The sequence below is a fragment of the Hemicordylus capensis genome, chromosome 2, assembly GCF_027244095.1.
Source record: "Hemicordylus capensis ecotype Gifberg chromosome 2, rHemCap1.1.pri, whole genome shotgun sequence".
Classification (NCBI taxonomy): domain Eukaryota; kingdom Metazoa; phylum Chordata; class Lepidosauria; order Squamata; family Cordylidae; genus Hemicordylus; species Hemicordylus capensis.
Window position 1 is genome coordinate 315137369 of NC_069658.1, and position 18001 is coordinate 315155369.

The 18001-nt window shown below is 40.4% G+C and overlaps 1 protein-coding gene across 8 annotated transcripts in view; it reads left to right on the top strand.

Moving 5' to 3' along the window:
* Nucleotides 1-18001, top strand: part of VGLL4 (vestigial like family member 4) — a 160887-nt gene that overhangs the window by 106149 nt on the left and 36737 nt on the right. For 7 of the 8 annotated variants that reach the window (XM_053299031.1, XM_053299029.1, XM_053299030.1 and 4 more), the window contains one exon: nucleotides 9739-9919. In XM_053299031.1, coding sequence (XP_053155006.1) covers nucleotides 9739-9919 — 181 coding nt within the window. Of the gene's footprint in view, nucleotides 1-9594; nucleotides 9614-9738; nucleotides 9920-18001 lie in introns of those variants that run through there. The other variant, XM_053299034.1, reaches the window with a different exon arrangement.

The window sequence follows — 18001 nt, forward strand, 5'->3', positions numbered from 1 at the left end:
TCAGCATTATAATTATCTCATTGCAACAGAACTAAATCCACACACTGTTGTTCATGAGTAAAACCAAGGTTAATATAACCAACATTTACACTCCTGTTATAATGCTACTATAAACATAAGTTCTAGCTCACTTTTTCTGTTGAAATCTTACGCTTGGTCAAATTTACTTTTGAAGTGGAAGGGGAGTCATTGAGCTTTGATCATTTTCATCTAATGACAGAAAGGCCTTTGATCAGTTTAGCTTTCCTGTGTCTTGTATTTCAAACAAATAGCTTTCCTTGATAACGCACAGAAAAGATGACAAGGATCCAGTGATGCTATGGCTTTGGAAAATGGTAGTAATTTGAACTCCATATCTAATGTATTACATTCCTAGGTGAACAAAGGGTGTGTATGGTTCTCTCCCTGCCCCACCCTTTTAAAAAAAGCAATGTTTCTTAAGCCCAGTTTGGATGCAGGATGATAGAGGTGCATGAATGAGCCTAAGGAACCACTGTCTTGTGTCCTTTCTTTTCATCTCTTGCATATGAGAGAATTTTTCACTTTAAAAAGAAACTGTACATCTGTGTAGTTTATGAACTTGTGGAATTTCAGTTTAACTAACTGAAGTTGTAACTGCTCAATATCCTGGCTTGTTCTAACTCTAGATAGTTAACAAGTCATTGTTACCTGGTTTGTATGTCATGCAAAACCATAGTTTTAAAGTGAACACAAAAACTTTCCACAGTCCTCCCCTTGTGTACATTTCAGTGGGCTGGGCTGGTAAGACCTTTTCCTACCAAACTTTGAATTGCACCTTTGTTGAGATTTTTACCTGGCCTTCTACCTGTGGTTTTAGGTCTCTTAGTTGCCTTTCGTGTTTTTTATTGTTTGTTTTTAAAATGTTGTTGGATGTCCTTATAGGGCTGAACAAGTGATGATATGGATTTACGTGTGCTAATAAATACTTATAGGCACTGTTCCCTCTAAGGCATGCACACGCTTACAAGTTTTCTGATGTCCGCTCAGTTCATTTTAGATCCCGCTCAGGTTGAATCAGGAAGGCCCTATTTTGAATGCAGGCGTGCACACACTGACTTGATACTGCCGCCCAGAACAAAACTCATTCCGCTCAGGGATGAAAAAACATTAGAGGGACCTCTGCTTATAGGGATATATGTGTTTAATTATTAAAGTGGGCTGCTGCCCAAACACCACTGGCCCAAAATGGGTAGCAAGGCAGCAGGGCTTCTAGGTAGTATTCACTGTTGTACTAGCAACTGAGGGTTGAGTTAGAAGATCTAAAACTAAGAAGTCTTTGGTCGCCTCCTGGCATTGTGTAGCCTCATCTACCACATCTGTGCTTTGTTCTCTCCCCCCCCCCCAGTGATCTTCCTCCTCACAGGCAGACCCTTCCAGTGTCATCTGATGAGCTGCCAATTGAGTACTTTGCTGCTGTGGCTATTACTGGGCCCAAGCTTAACGGCAGCAGCATTTTTCTGGGTTTGCTGGTGATTCCCCAGCAGGAGCTGGGTTCTGGGTCACCGGAACACTCATGGGCAGAACCTTATCCTGGTATTGGATTGTGCAAGCTCCCTGTGGACTGTGAGGGGGATGGGGCAATGGAGGGATCTCTGGCCCAAAGGAGTGGCTGGTTGCAGGCTCCTCCTTGGACAACTCTCTAAGGTCCCAGTTGAGGAGTCTCTGACAGCTGCTCAGTTGTACCAAGTGTGGCAGTCCCTATCAAATCCTCAGCTGGGCATCTGAAATGGTGAAGGCTGCACAAAGCAATATATTGAGTAGCGCAACTTTCTGCTGCGTTAATAACATTATCAGTTTGCATACATCTGAAAGGATAATAAAACAAAGTACAGTTGCAATTTTGAATTAATTTATTGGCTTTGACATACTAAATGTTTATTATTATGTTTACAGAAAATACTACAAATTTAAACAAAATTTTTAAAAGCCTATCAGTTAAATAGTAACTTTCAAAAATCAAATATCAGAGAAGCCTTTTGAAGCTTAGGAGGGAGCAACAGACATCTATTTCTCTTGGAAGCCTCTTCCACTTTGGGCCATATAACTATAAATTGCAGCCAGTGGCAGGTAGACTTTCTGTGAATTAAAATGTAAATTTTGAGTTAATTCTATGTCTATAATAGATGGGTGTCCTTTTTAATGTATATTTTGTATAAGTACAGCAGCTTTTGCGACTGGAGATTAAATGCACAGGGTTACCACTGGAAAAAAATGAGCTTTGTTGGTTATTCATGAAAGAGCAGAGAATGAATGGCAGTGCAGAACCTCAGTAAGCTACCAAATCAACTCACAACCCAGTTCACTAAGATTGCACACACACTTAAATTTAAGGGTAACCTATATGCAGAAAACAGTGAATGCTGACTGGATTAATTGTAACGGGATGTGTGTGCATGTGAGTATAAATCTTCACAGATAGCAAAATATTATCATGTGTCTCCACATGTCTCCACATGGGGGAAATATCTTCAGTATACTATGCAGGGCTGACTTGATTTAAATCAAATCAATTTAAATTGCTTCACAGAAGGGCTTAATTTTAATTATTTAAATCACAATTTAAACTATTAGTCAGAAAGATTCAATTTAATCATCAGTTTCTATAAAAGTACATTCTTGTCTAATATAACCTCAATACATATTTTGAGAGATGTCGTTTTTATTCTCAGAAGGTAGATGCACACTTCTCATAATGCTGTTTCATTTGGGCAACCAAGCCTTGCATTTTGTTGTTGCACTGTTTACATTTTGCATGCATGCCTTTCTTAGCCACAGGTACAGAAACTTCATTAAAATATTCCCAAATCTGGTCTCTCTTATGGCCTGCTGGCATAAGTGCTTCCCTTCTTCATTGGAGTGGATCTTCAGTGAACATGCAGCTGCATTGCTGTGCTGATGTTGTACTCTTAATGCAGGCAGACAATACGTCACATTGTTATCTCTGGTTATCTTGTTTATACTTCATCATGTTGCCTAACATTCCAGATCTTGAAAAAAAGTTGATGAATAGCTCTATAAGCCAAGGTATTTGAGAGTTGAAGATATGCTGTGCCCCAACCCAGCTGCTTGCTGAAACAAAGAGAAGCATTCTGAGCAGTGCAATGAATATGCATTGGCTGTCTGTGTGTATGGTGTGTGTGTCTTGTGCTGGAGACACCCTTCTTGTGTGTGGAGAAAGAGCGATATTCTGTTGTAGGCTAGACACAAGGCTATAAGGTAATGCATTTGGAAGACTGGTGTATGGCCCTGGGGATTTTTTTTTAAAGTAACATTTTGTTTTATCATTGTGTTACCTTGCCAGTGAGATGATGTCAGTCTCATTACCATAGAATGTGGTCAGACAGAGGGAGACAAATGCAGTGTGCGGTAGCATTTTGTTTTGGTAGACTGAGCTGTGGTTTTTCTTTCCCATTTTGAGATGTTGCAGAGAATAAAATATTCACAATGCAGTGTATTGAAAGGGATTGGCTGTCTTTTTTGTTTGTGTTATACCTATTTATGTGACTAATTAACTTGATTATGGATACTGTGATTATTCTGAACTTGGCCTCAGTGATGCCCCATAAAGGTGACCCATAAGTACATATGGAAAAGCTGGAATATAACATATTCTTTAACCATTTCTAAACAATCCTGGTTGTAAGTAAAATAGATTAGTTGAAACTATAAATAATGTGTCTCTTGTTCAACACCTCTTATTTTGCTTGTCTGGACTCCTCTACTTTCACTGCACATATGCTCTCCCCCCTCAACCTAGGATTTAAAGGATAATTACACTTTTAAATCTGGAGGTCAGCATCAGTGTTTCCTTTAACAGGGATCCCCAGATGTTGTTGATGACAACTCATAGGAACATAGGAAGCTGCTATATACTGAGTCAGACCATAGGTCCATCTAGATCAGCATTGTCTACACAGACCGGCAGCAGCTTCTCCAAGGTTGCAGGCAGGAATCTCTCTCAGCCCTATCTTGGAGATGCTAGGGAGGGAACTTGGAACCAGAGTAGCTCTAGGAATACCTTACAGTGCTCACACATCAAGTCTCCCATTCATATGCAGCCAGGGTGGACCTTGCTTAGCTAAGGGGACAAGCCATGTTTGCTACCACAAGACTAACTCTCCTCCTAATCCCATAATCCCCAGCTCCAGTGACCTTTGGCCATTACAGGGAATACTGGTCAGCATCTATTCAGAACTTTTATATCACATCATGGGTTAGATTAATCTATTTCACATATACCCCGGAAGCCTGACATAGTCACTCAAGTGAACTTCAGGCTCTCTGATTTACTTTTTGAGAGCAGCTTCAGATGTTAGTGAACTAGCACCACTAGCCACAAGTGCAATCATTTCTATGCTTGACTGGTGATATCCAAAGGCGGGAGGTGGGCTTTATCTACATTTTCAGCCTGTGCAAGTTGCCTGTGCACACTCACATCTGGATATTACAAGAAATGCTGCCAGGTGGATCAAAAGTCACTGTATGTTCTGGTGTATATACAGTCTATTGACTACTAGTGAATTTCGGCCCGTTGAATAACGGGCGCTAGTAACGGCGCTCCTGGCCCCCCGCCGCCTTCCCCCTCCCACGACCGCCAGCCTGCATGCCCGACCATCCGCCCGCCCTCCCAGCTGCTTTTTGAACCAACCCCCCCCCCCACGATTAAGGGCCAAATTGGCCCATGGCCTTGCCCCCGCGGCCCCCGCCCGTCCGCCCGCCCTCCCAGCTGCCGAGACCTCCACAGCCCCAGCCCACGTCCTTCGCTCGATCACAGTTCCTATTTAGAGAAGAAGCTCCTCTCTCTTTAAAGCCTCTTCCCGAACTGGCGCTTTGGGCGCAAAGGACACCTATTGCGTCCATAGCGCCATTTCGGGCACTTACTTTGCACAGAGTGGAGCTCTGCATGCGAGCTCCTCTTTCCTTCTCTAAATAGGAACTGTGATCGAGTGAAGGACGTGGGCCGGGGCTGTGGAGGTCTGGTGTGGGTAAGGAGCGGGCGGCGGCAGCCGCGGGGGCAATTACATGGGCCGATTTGGCCCTTAATCTTCGGCAACATGGCCGCCTGTGTCTGGGCGGCCGTATCTTTTTCAGCAGTTCTGAGCATGCGCTCTGCGCATGCCCAGAACTGCCGAAAAAGACATGGGCACACGGGTTCACACACAGGGCTTTTATTATATAGGATATGTTCAGTAAAAATATTAAAAGCAACTGTGAGATAAGCTGTGCTCTTTAAAATACAATTTTGACACATATTTAAGGATATATACAGTAATTGGTCGCAAAACTGATTGTTCTGTTTTGACATCTCAACTCCGTAGTCCTGGATGAGACTGATTATTAGAGCCATTTCAGTCTGACTTAAGGCCTGACGATGTGATAGAAACCATCTTTTGGTTGTCCTGGTGAATAACTTGTGCTGGGAGAAAATGAAAAGGTAATCCACCCTGTGAATTTTCCTGGCCCTCTAATTGAGCATGGTGTCCTCCTGGACACGTTGCTGAGGTGGGACTTGGACCACAGTATTACAGTTGCTCTGGTGCTTGGTAGGTCATACCCAGAATGACCTACTGGCGGAACATTAGCTCTGTCTCATTGCATTTGTTTTATCCAGTACACAGGGCTTTATTTTTTCGTCCTTGTTGTTCGACATCTACATGAAACTGTTGGGAGAGGTCATCCAGAGACTTGAGCTATGATGTAATCCATATGTGGATGAGACCCCCAGTTTGTTTCTTGTTTCTGCTCCCAAGGAAGTTGTGGAAACCCTGAACCAGTGTCTAGAAGCATTTTTGGTCTGGATGAGGGTGAATAAACTGAGTTTGGACAGGATACAGGTGCTGCTGGTTGGAAATTCTGTCAATCTAGATTTGCAATTTATTTATTATTTATTTGTCAAATTTGTACACTGCCCCAAACTTTACTCTCCGGGTGGTTAACAATAACATAAAACAAGTTAAAACATACACAAAAATCTTAAAACAATGCAGGCAATCTAAAAATTAAAAACTGATTAAAACTTAAAAATTTAAAAAGCCTGGCTGAAGAAGTGGGTTTTCAAGTGTTTTTTTTAAATTGTCAATTGACTCCTGATAAAGTTGAACTCCCCTTGAAGAAGTAAAAGTGCTGTTTGAGATGGTGCTCTTGAATCCAGTGTTATCCAGATTTGGCTGATTTGCCAGCTGTGGCTCTGTCTGGAGAAGCTGGATCTAGCCTTTGTTATCCATGCATTGGTCATATCCAGACTTTATCTTACATGAGACCCAATGGTTTTCAGTTCCTTTCCAGGCTCAGACTTAAGTTGTTGGTTGTTATTTTCAAAGTCCTATACAGCCTGGGGCCAAATTATGAGGCACAATCTTAGCCCCTATGACAGGCTTCCTCATCTCCCTCCTCCCCCGCAAGCTGTTTTTGGACTACAACTCCCATAATCACTGGATAATATACAGGGATTTTGGGAGTTGTAGGCAAACATCTGCAGGAGGGCCAAAGTTGAGCAGGCGTGCCCTATGAACTCAACTAAACACTAAGCAGTGATTCTCAAACTTGGGTCCTCAGGTGTTATTGGACTTCAACTCCCATAATCCCCAGCCTCAGTGGCCTTTGGTTGGGGATTATGGGAGTTGAAGTCCAATAACACCTGAGGACCCAAGTTTGAGAATCACTGCACTAAGGTCTGCTTCTCAGGTCCTGCTCTCTGACCTGCCACTGAAAAATATACCACTAAAAGATACCAGGGACATGGCCTTTTCAGTGGTGGTGCTGTGGTTATGGGACTCAGTTCCTTGAGATCTATGTCAGGCTCTCATGCTTGATATTTGTAAATGAACTCTTAAGATGTTTTTATTCTGCAAGTTTTTCATTGGCTTTGCTAGATCCTGCTGGTTTTAAAAATTCTTCTTTGACTGACTGCTAGTTTTAACTATTTGTTGTTTTGTGTCTTGTATTAGTCTATTTTATATATTGGAGTCCATGTTTTTTATTGTTTCTATCATTGTCTGGTTCAAAGCTTTGGAAAGATTTTATCTCAAAAAGTGGTCTATAGATACTCAAAATTATAATACCGGTAGCTGTTTAGCATTTAATTTACTGACATTGGCATGGGTGGTGAGAAAGAAGATTTCATTCTGTGGCACTAGACACTATTTTATTTCTGTTGTTGAAAACTATAGAGTGTCTATGTTGGACAATAGAAATTCCTATTAGATTTTGTTTTCTTCAAACATCAGAAGACTTCAAAGGTGACCTTGAGCATAGAAGCAGGATGAAAGTAAAGAAATGTAACAAACATTTCAAAATTATAATACCGGTAGCTGTTTAGCATTTAATTTACTGACATTGGCATGGGTGGTGAGAAAGAAGATTTCATTCTGTGGCACTAGACACTATTTTATTTCTGTTGTTGAAAACTATAGAGTGTCTATGTTGGACAATAGAAATTCCTATTAGATTTTGTTTTCTTCAAACATCAGAAGACTTCAAAGGTGACCTTGAGCATAGAAGCAGGATGAAAGTAAAGAAATGTAACAAACTGCTTCATGTGACCAAGATTTCATCTTTTGAAGCTGGTGCCAACTTGTCTCTCAGAGACTATAAAATGGAGGGAATAGTCTCCTTTGTTGCTCAGGAATAAGTGATTGGATCATCAAACCTACTAATACTGATTTTAAAGTGTTGCTGTTGTGTTGTCAACATAGTGTATGTGATGGATTTTATACTGCCTTGTCTGACATACGTAGGATATGAAATACAAAACCTGAAAGACTACGCCTTTTTATCCAACCCTCTACCTTTTTGTGTAGGGTTATGTGAGTTTTTGAGTTTCTGATAACTCTTCTAATGAAGGAGCTCCCTGTAACAAGTCTATGTACTAATCCCCAAGTTAGCCCAAAGAAATATATCTTTTCCAGTTTTTGTATTATTCTCAGACACTAACATGGAAACAGCAGTCTGTCAAATGGGAAACATTAAATATTGAAAAGAAATGCAGCTATTAATTCTATGGATTAAAATACTTAACTCCTATAAATATTCCTCCACCAAGAAAGGGGGGAAAGTGGGAGAGAAGTAGTAAAGTTAATCATAATCTGTGCATTAACTCAGCAAAAGATCTAGATGTTTAACTACAGTGCTTGGCTTGCTATAGCATGCTTTTTGCTTTCAGTATTCAGCTGGAAAGTTACAGTTTAGCTTTGGTGCCAGGATCCTGAATACAAGTCATGACTTTTGGTGTGTTTATAGGCTACAGTATATTTGCTGGTTTACATCTTGCCTACTAAATTGGTAACATGTTTATTTTTACTGGTAAACACACTAGAGATTAGTCCCTGGTGGTTCCTTTCACAGCAAGATCATGTTTGTTGCTTCTATTAAACAGAGTTGCTCTTTTTAGTGAACAGGTATACATTGCATAGAATATAATGTATGGTAGAAAACACATTTCCTTTCTTGGGTATTATGAACTACTAATGTAGTAGTCTGGCAATTATCTTCTGAGAAATGAGTATTCTGTCTCTTTTGTTTTCATAACAATAGAATTCAGAGTCAAATACTACAAGAATTGGACCGTTAAGTCCAGGGAAATGAGAAAAATGTACTACTTCACACAGTGCATAGTAAATTGTGGAATTAACTACTAGAAGAAGTGAGAGCTTTAAAAAGGATTCATTTTACTATTTCATGGAGGATATGTCAACAGTTTTAAAAACATGACTGCTAAATAGAATATAGGAGTACTGGAACATATGCTTGGGACTGTCAAGGACTCTAGGGCTTGAACCCCGGGGCTTTAGACTGGGACCTAGTGTAGTGAACGATGACTGATTGTGTGTACACACACACACCTCTCAGCTTCCCTTCAGGTACAGAATAGGTCTGCAACCTCAGCTCCTGTGACCAGTTGGTATATGAAGATCTTAATTGAGAAACTCCACCGTTCTCACAACATGTAGAACATTTCCATTCTAAATTAATATGTATTTGTGTCAGTCATCTATCATTATGGCATTATGGCCCATTCATATGTGTGGGCATTTGTGTAGTACCTATGTCATGTTCTACCTCCCAGTGTTCATATTTGTTTACAGTACCTCTTGTCAAATCTTTCATGGAAGCATGGAGTTCCACCACTGATTCTGCTTAGTTTGTTAAAATACTTTGGTAAATATTGACCAGGGTAGTGGGTGTTGCTTAAAACTTAGGAAAATTTTTTAAAAGACTTTTTAAAAAAATCTGCTTTTCAAGTGTGTCAATTATATTATAAACTCCGGAGCAATATTGGGGTGATCACAGAGAGAGAGAGAGAGAGAGAGAACAAAAACAACTGGAAAAGTTGCAGTCTGAAGTTCTGAACTTCAGTGTTCCTCCTTATAAAAACAATTTGCCAATAAAAATACTTTAAAGATTATTAAGAGTACCTAAGGTGAATCAACTGTAGGTCCCCACCCTTCCTCAACTGCTGTTTTATTCCACTATTTATTTTTTTGAAAGCTGAATCCTAACAAGTATCTGCTTTGTAAAATGCTATTTTTTAATTTTAAGAAAATTAATTTTGGCTTCTAAACACATTTTGAAATACCCTGAACAAGCTGGAAAGGTAGGGATGCTATTGCTGTGTCAAATGTTTGCTTTAAAGAGATGCACTGAAGAATTTAACGGATATCCTTTTAATACAGTTTGCATTAAAAAAGAATTGTATTGTTCCTTTTGTTTTTTCTTTAGGTGAAGCTGCTCTAAGAGGGGAGCCCAGGATGCAGACCCTCCCGATATCCTCTGCTATAACCAACCATAGGACAGGGCCTCCCCCTATCAAGAGGAAATTCAGCATGGACCAAGGAGATGATGATCTAGACTGTGAAAATGAACATGTCTCTAAAATGAGTCGAATGTTCAGTCCCCATCTGTAAGTTGTTGTTTTTTTTGTTTCCTTTTAATGGTCTTTGATAGTAAACAAATGAATGTGCTTTTTACTTATAAAAGTACCATTTATATATATATATATATATATATATATATATATATATATATATATATAGCCTTGAGAAAGAACAATCCATGGATCACAGGTATATAATGTTGGATGGAACTACACATTTCAAAAGAGACAATGCTGCCACCAAACGTGACTGCTTCATGCTATGCATTACCCTGTCCCCACTAGCAGCCACCCGTGTTTTGAGGCAGAGAAATGCTCGGTGTCACAGGCTGTTACAAATTGCAGAGGGAGAGGGAGGAACTCAACAGCAAAACTGTATGGGTGTAACACTTATCCAAACACGTAACATTAAGTGGAAGTATACTTCTGCAAAGTATACTTCCACTTAATGTTACGTGTTTGGATAAGTGTTACACCTAAAAGTGGGTGTACTTTTTTATGGGTTATGACCACTTGTACTTTGAATTTTTATTTGCCAACTTGGAAAGGCTGTTTTAAATCTTTCAATCTGGGGTGCACTCTGCTTCTTCTCATTCTTCTCAAGGAGAAACTTTGTTAAAAATAATGTACTCTTAAACTCTCCCCCCACCCTCCACAGTCTTATTTCTGCTTGCTCTTGCTGACAGGAAATGCTTAGGTATGTTTAAAAGTCCCATTTATATTTGCTTTAACTGTTCCCCTCAGTAATCTCATATGCTTTAAGCCACTATGCCCTGAAAGTGGGTGGGGGGAATGCTTCACATTTTTTTTTTTAAATGCAGGCAATTTTGAAACAGGCTGCTCAACAGACTACACACTGACAGCTGGTCAGGCTATGGTTGTTGCTAAACACTAGTTACATGCTTCGATTTTCACATGCCAGCAGGGTATTTAACTGTGTAGGTAAAATATGGGTTGCTGGAAAGGAAGAAGACTGTTTCCATCCATTTTGTGTGCTCATTCTTGAGAATGCTGCATGGTTGGCATGAAGTAGAAGCTGAGAGAATTCCTTTCATTCCTGACTAGAGGAAATGATTGGAGTATTTCAGGCAGAGCCAGCCTGATAACTGTGTACTGTTCCCTGCTGCCTCAGCTCAAGAAGCACTCCACATTCCACACATTCCACTCAGCTTTGGACTGTTGTGTTCAGTCATAAGATGTGTGCACTGAGGTATTTTCTTCTCAAATAAATCACAGCAGTGTTAGAGGACTGCAGTCTTAGAATTTGTTACAAATAAGGGAGCTAGTGCCAAAGCAATAAAAACTCACAAACAGATTGGTTTTTAACATGCCATGTTTGCTTTAATTACTTGAAAAGAGAATTGTGATTTGGGTGGGAAATGATCAAGTCCTGAATGTTTCTGTTACAGCAGTCACAAAACATTATATGGGAGAAATCAGATCGTGCTTGAATTAGTATATAATTTGGGGGTTACAGGGGCAACATGTGCCTTCTCACTTCACATAAATGATGAAAATAAAATACGGCTTGCAGCTATTTGAAGTATAAAGCTATCTGCTTTATATGCAAGTTGTTAATGTTTGAAATGCAAGAGTCATGTTGAGATTTGTTTATCTGGGAAAATGAGTTGAGACATATCCTGAGACCTGGGATGTGCTGCCAATAGTAAGATATCAAACCATAGTTTGAGCTTCCAGATGTACAATTGACAAGTGATGATATAGAACTACTTGTCTGCTTTTACTTCCCATCTGCTCAGGACGTCCCTTCAGAAGTTCAGTCACTATGGTGCATCATCAATAGACTGAGCAACTCCTGTTTCCATGGTGCAGCAACCTCTAGAGTGGATCAATGGTCCTAACTGTGGTTTGTCAGTGATCTGTGAATTCAGACTTAATGGGAAATTACAGTTAGCATAACAGCTTTGAATCATTGTTTCAGATCCTGGCCTGTTGGGCCCAACAAGCCATGGTTTGTGGAAAGGATTGGATTCAGACATAATGCAAAATTATGGTTTAGCGAAAACAAATAATGGTTTTGCATTATATGTAAACTCAGTCAATATGATAGAATTTTCAAACTTGGTCTAGAAATCTAAGTCAGTTTTATGAACTAGAACTAATATGTACAATGGTCTAGGGGTTCCCAACCTTTTTAAATAAGTGTACCCCTTCGATCGCAAGCCTTCAGTTCAGGTGTCCCACAGAGATTTTGTGTATGTACTCACTCTTACTTTAAATAAGAAACATAACATTTATTGTTTAGATGCTCTTTGTGCTACATTCTTGTACTATAGTAATGTGGAAATAGTGTGCAAATTTTAATGACATTACAAATAAGATAGAGAATTTAATTTCTGTTGGGCCCACTAGAACAAATAAAACAAAATAAAAAACTACTATGGCAGTGTACCGACACTTGCCCAAATCAGCTGGGCAAGTTGGGAAGAGAGCTGGTCTTGTGGTAGCAAGCATGACTTGTCTCCTTAAGCTAAGCAGGATCCACCCTGGTTACATAAGAAAGGGAGACTTGATGTGTGAGCACTGCAAGATATTCCCCTCAGGGGATGAAGCTGCTCTGGGAAGAGCAGAAGGTTTCAAGTTCCCTCCCTGGCTTCTCCAAGATAGGGCTGAGAGAGATTCCTGCCTGCAACCTTGGAGAAGCCGCTGCCAGTCTGTGTAGCCAATACTGAGCGAGATGGACCTGTGGTCTGACTCAGTATATGGCAGCTTCCTATGTTCCTATGTTCAGTTGCAAAACATGGCTGCTCTAGTGCATCTCTCACAGGTGCCAACTTGTAACTTCTCCTATTCTGCCTAGCAACTACTTATGTCGTCTTTCCAATCTTTGCCTAGAATTGAAATTGCTGACAAGACTCGCCTTTCCTTTAAATCCAGAGCCTTGTAGCAGAGACAGCTGAAGACTGCTCTGCCCTCCTGCTACTCTCCTCCCCCTCCCCACTAGAGCTGAAGTACAGCAGCAGCTCAATGTCACAGCAACGGACTGGACCTTTCAGGCTGTGTTGCAATTTGTTCCTCAACATAATCTTTCTCTCCATTCTGGTTTTATTCAAGGTTTTTGGTGTTGTTGTTTTTAAACTAATAAAATAAACTCTGGATTTTTTTTTTTTTTTTTTTTTTTTTGCTGGTTTGCTCAAGGAGGTGGTATCATGCCCCCACCCCCATCCCTGGAGGGGACCTATGCAAAGCATTTGTAGAAGGGAATCTCCAGAAAGATCTTTTGGTCATCTCTACATCACCATGAATAACATAATCTAAGGAACAGACAGAACCAGCATTGATGAATGAAGGTTCTGCATGTTGATGGGCCACTCTCCATACTTTGCCTCCTTTTGTCGTCCTGTGGTTCTAATGCTTCAGGATAGTCTTTCTGTCATCCTCCTTCTCTCCTGGCAATTTTTTTGCAGTCTCCTCTGCCACCTGCACAGCTCATTCTTTTCTGTGTGTCCTGTCAGTCTGCCTCCCCTTAGCTCAGGTGTGCAGTTGCTGTCAGATTGCCCTTTTCCCGCTTTTTGGCAGCACTTTCTTGCCTATTTCCTCCTGTCAAGTAAACCAAGTTCACTGACTCATACAGAATCCTGTCCTTCCAGTACTTCATTCACCCTTCTGGCTTTTTCCCAACATCTCTCTGTTTCCCCAATAGCATTAGCCTTGCTTTCTGCTAGTGTAGGAGTGGGTCAGAAATGGTGCTTGGTGGGATATTACAGCTGGGGGTGGGAGGTGTGGTGCTTTAATAGCTCCTTTGCTTTCTGCAGGGTACAGATAGCTGAGGGAGCTTGTTCCAGATAAGGCCACCCAGGGACCAAGGGTTGGGAAATGGGTGAGACAAGGTGAGGATTTGCAAGGAGCAGGGCAGAGCAAGGCAGCCTGAGATTGTATACAGGCCCTTTGGAGGTGAGGACAGGAGGCAGGGTGCTTACAAACCACAGTTACGAGAGAGGGGTCAAGATACCTGATCATCTGCAGCACCTTCCTTGGTTTATTTCGGAAATCTTTGTTAAACTTCACTTTTCATATGGGGTTTGAACCAGCCTCTTCTGTTTGCCTGTGTGTTAAGTACCTAATTTAACATAGAGATTCCTGGTTCAACAAAGGAGTGGTTATAAAGGTCACTGCAGGATTAAGAGAAAACTAGTAATCTGAATGTTGAACCATCCTTTTTCATGCCATCAGCACTGGTTAGTGTTGGAAGTGCTAGTTTGCATTCTCTGAGTTATTCTTCTTCAGCTGAAATAATAAGTTTAGCTAGCAACATTTTTGCTTATGTACAAAACAGAGCCCTTTTGAAGAGTTATTCTTGGTCATAATCCTTGGCCTCTCTCTACCTTCATATTGAATTCATGTGTTAGGTATGCATTGTAACAGGTCCCTACTGTGTTACGTACTTTCAATTGCAATTACACCATTTAGTGGTGTGGTATACACCTCATAAGTTGCTGGATTAAACTTTAATAGGTAATGTTTAATTGCAAGATAGTATTGTCTACTCTAAGACTTCTTCATCACTAAACATAGCTGAGAATAAACATTGTGACAAAAGGTCCCAGATGCAGTTATTTCAGAATGGGACGTGTCCAGTATGAACATTGGAGTGCAGTGTTCTGGCAGTCAGTATGCCCGAATATTTGTCCTTATTGAATATTTGTATTGCATTTCTACATGAATGCAGTTGTATATCACATTTAGTACAAGCTTAATGGTGGGAGGAGGGGTGACTGCTGGTTGCCCTCCAGGCTATGCAAGAGAGATGGAGGTTATCAAACACAGTCCCAGGCCCTGACCTGGGGCCATGTCTATGTCAGAAGATCGAAACTGGTGGGAACCCAAACCAGTAGCATACATGTGGGCCTGAAGTTGCAGTGTGTACACTGTATCCTTTCATCCAAAAAGTTCAAATTGGGAAACTTTTGTAGCTTCTCTAAAAGATATTAAACCGAGTAATGATTGAATGTCCAATGCTAAAGTGCTAAATGGCACTAAAACTGAAATTGTGTTCTGATGTTATGCCTTCCACTAACATGTTATTTTAGATAATATAAGTTGTGGTGTTTTGAAATCTACTTCTTTTCGTATAGGAATGTATGTACTGTGGTTTCAGTATGAAGTGCAAATAGAGTCTTTGGTGAAGAATTGGGGAGGACATGTACCAAATGGCACCTAAACTGTGGGATAGTTTCATATGCTTATAAAATAGCATCTGGTTTACTTTGGAGCAGCTTCTGTTTAATGTTGAAAGTGTCTGGATGTTGCAGTGTTAAGTGTGACACTAATGAAGTGTTGTCTCTTTAAACAGAGGTCTCAGGCCTGACCTATGTTGTGTGGGTTTCTTGTTTGTAAGGCTAGAGGTATTTTCTCATTTTCACAGTTCAGCTGAAAACAAAGGCCTCCTTATCCTTGTGGGGAGCTCTTAAGAGCTGACATCAGCCTTTTCCCAGCAGGCATCATTTCTGCCTTAAGAGTCCTTGCACAGAGACCGAAAGCTTGATAATTTCTCCTCAGGTCATTTTCTCTGCCAAGTAACAAAACAATCAAATTCTAAGAGAACCAAAGGGGGAAAGTAACACCAGCTTGGTGTTTTCTAGCTTGTAAGTATGGCCACCCTTCATGCAGCATTAACTATATAATAAGACATTAAATTCATGTTAAGGAACTGTTTCTAAAGAAACATGTTTATGGTTGGGATTCTTCCAGCTTTCTGTGTCTTTAGTACATTATAATTTAAAATGTGTCAAATTACAAAATTTTCAGAGCCATGCTGATAATTCACCATGGAGAGGTTTCTGGAGCAGTTCAGCCTTGATTGCCTTCCCATTTCTTCTCTCTGATCATGTGGTGCAGCTGATTTGTATGTAGTCTCCGGCCATTCTCTCCCACCCCCCGCCACTCCTCCAAAGGACAGATGCAAACCTGGGGGATAGGTGTGCTTCAAAAGATGATTTGAATAGCAATGTTCTGTTAGCATGGTGGGCATCAAATTGTTTAGTGAACTGAGAAAAACCTGTTTCATATTAAAACCACCACCACCCTTCCCCTCTGCTTTTGTCCACTTCATGGGCAATTTCCAGAGTGTTTTGGTGGCCAATTGAACGGCAAGACATTTTGGTTTAATTTTTATCAAAGTTATGAATAGAAATGATATACAAACCTTCAGAAGTTGCACTTTTTAGAACAGCTTGACTGATTATTTAACAAAGTTTCCATGATGGACTGTGGTAATGGGGGCTAGATTGGGTTTGTTGGAAACAAAAGTACAGTTTGGAAAGTAACCCAACATATGGTTAACTCTGTCCTTGTTCAAGAAGGCAGTTAAACTCATGGCTTAGCTCACTAATATTCTTAATGACTTACTTGGATTGAGGGTAACGTTTGCAGTAGCTTATGATGATCTACCAAATCTGGGGATTCTGGGAGTTGTAGTCAACAGCAACACAGGTTTCCCCCCAGCAATGCAGGTAAAACATGATGTGTGAAACAAGCCAAACTATATGAGGATGTTTGCAGTTTGTGCCTAGATATGCATCATTGAAGCCTATTGTGGCATATCAGGACCAAAGCCAAGGGAAAATTCAACCCCTTTAAAAAGCATCTACTCTTGATTTGATCCATAAGCTTACAGTGAACAGAGTTCTAAAACTTTCTACTCTTTGTTCAACCATTTTCCCAGATGTTTCCTGCAGTTTGACAGATGTACCATTTACTAGAAAGTTGTACTCTTGAGTATTAGAATGTTATGGACACGGTTGCTATAGACAATGACTGTAAAGTTGGGATTTGGAATAAAACCTTATGTTTACCTCTGGATGAGTAAGGCCCCCCACCCCCCATGATGGACCTGACAATATCCTTTCGTTTTCTTTTATACTGTAATCTGTCACAGTTTTCCACCCCCACCCCACCCCACCCCCAGGCTGGCATTATTTTTGTCTAAAACTGCCAAGTGTTCACACTCGCTCAGAAGTTGAATTCTTTCTGTTAAAAGGTTGCACAAGTTGTTTGGGATCATTCCTTGAATCTTTAAGCCAATTAAGATACTTGGGGTTCAGTACTTGACAATGATTACTCTCTTTTAAAAATCTTTTTTGCCACCTCTTTATCACTCTGTCTGAAAACATATGAGGAGAGGCTTTAAGCCTGCAGATGTCTATGCTAAAACATGAAAAAGATGCAACTAGCAGAGTACAAAGCTGGATTTTAAAAAAAAAATGTATCAGTGGAAAAACAGTTTTTGATCAGTTAAAATTAAAGAACCACCTTTTTTGCATAGTTTTTAGTATGTCTTTTGTGATTGGTTCTCAAATGGGTTAGTGTTTCTTTCCTTAAGTTATTAGATTGGTATATTTAAGGATACATTTTCTCCTTTGTGAATTAGTACCTCCTTTGTGTTTATCTGCTGCTTGATAATATTGACATGAGGTTTTCCTATTTTTTCTTTGTTTACTTGAAAAATAGTTTTTATATTAAAAAAGAAAAAGGCCGGTGTGCCCAAAGGGTTTCTATGAAAAAATGAGCGTAGCTCTCAGTTCTCTCTTCTAGCTGCAGCCCCTTCTGCCTAATGGAATGCGATTCTGAAGGATTCCTTACCCGCAAGGTGCAACATGTATGCAGGGTGAAAGCCAATGGTTGGAGGTGACTGCAGTAGCCCTTTCTGCTCTGGCCAGATTATTAGTACAGAAAGGTGTTTAAACAAACACGCCCCCCCCACCCGCCCAACTTGGTTCCTAGTTTCTGTTCAAATGGCACTTTCCTTCCTCCTCCTTCCTTGTGCAACTTTCTGCACTCCCCACCCCATAAATCTGCTCCTGAGAATGGAGATATCCTCTAGAACAGGAGGATATGTTATTTGTGGGTTTCAGCAGAAAGAAAATGGCTGGAAATTGGATTGATCCTCCCCCCTTTGCATAAGGAAAGGTGCCTTCTGTTTGTGTAGCATCACCTTTGAGTCCAGGTTACTGAAAGAAGAAAACAATTTTTATTTCAATGCAGGCAGGCAATTTGGAAACCATATTTAAGATATATGCACTGCATGTGTTGACAGAAAATTGTTTTCAGAAATGCAACCAACACTGAGCCTTCCTTGACTGAAAGCCG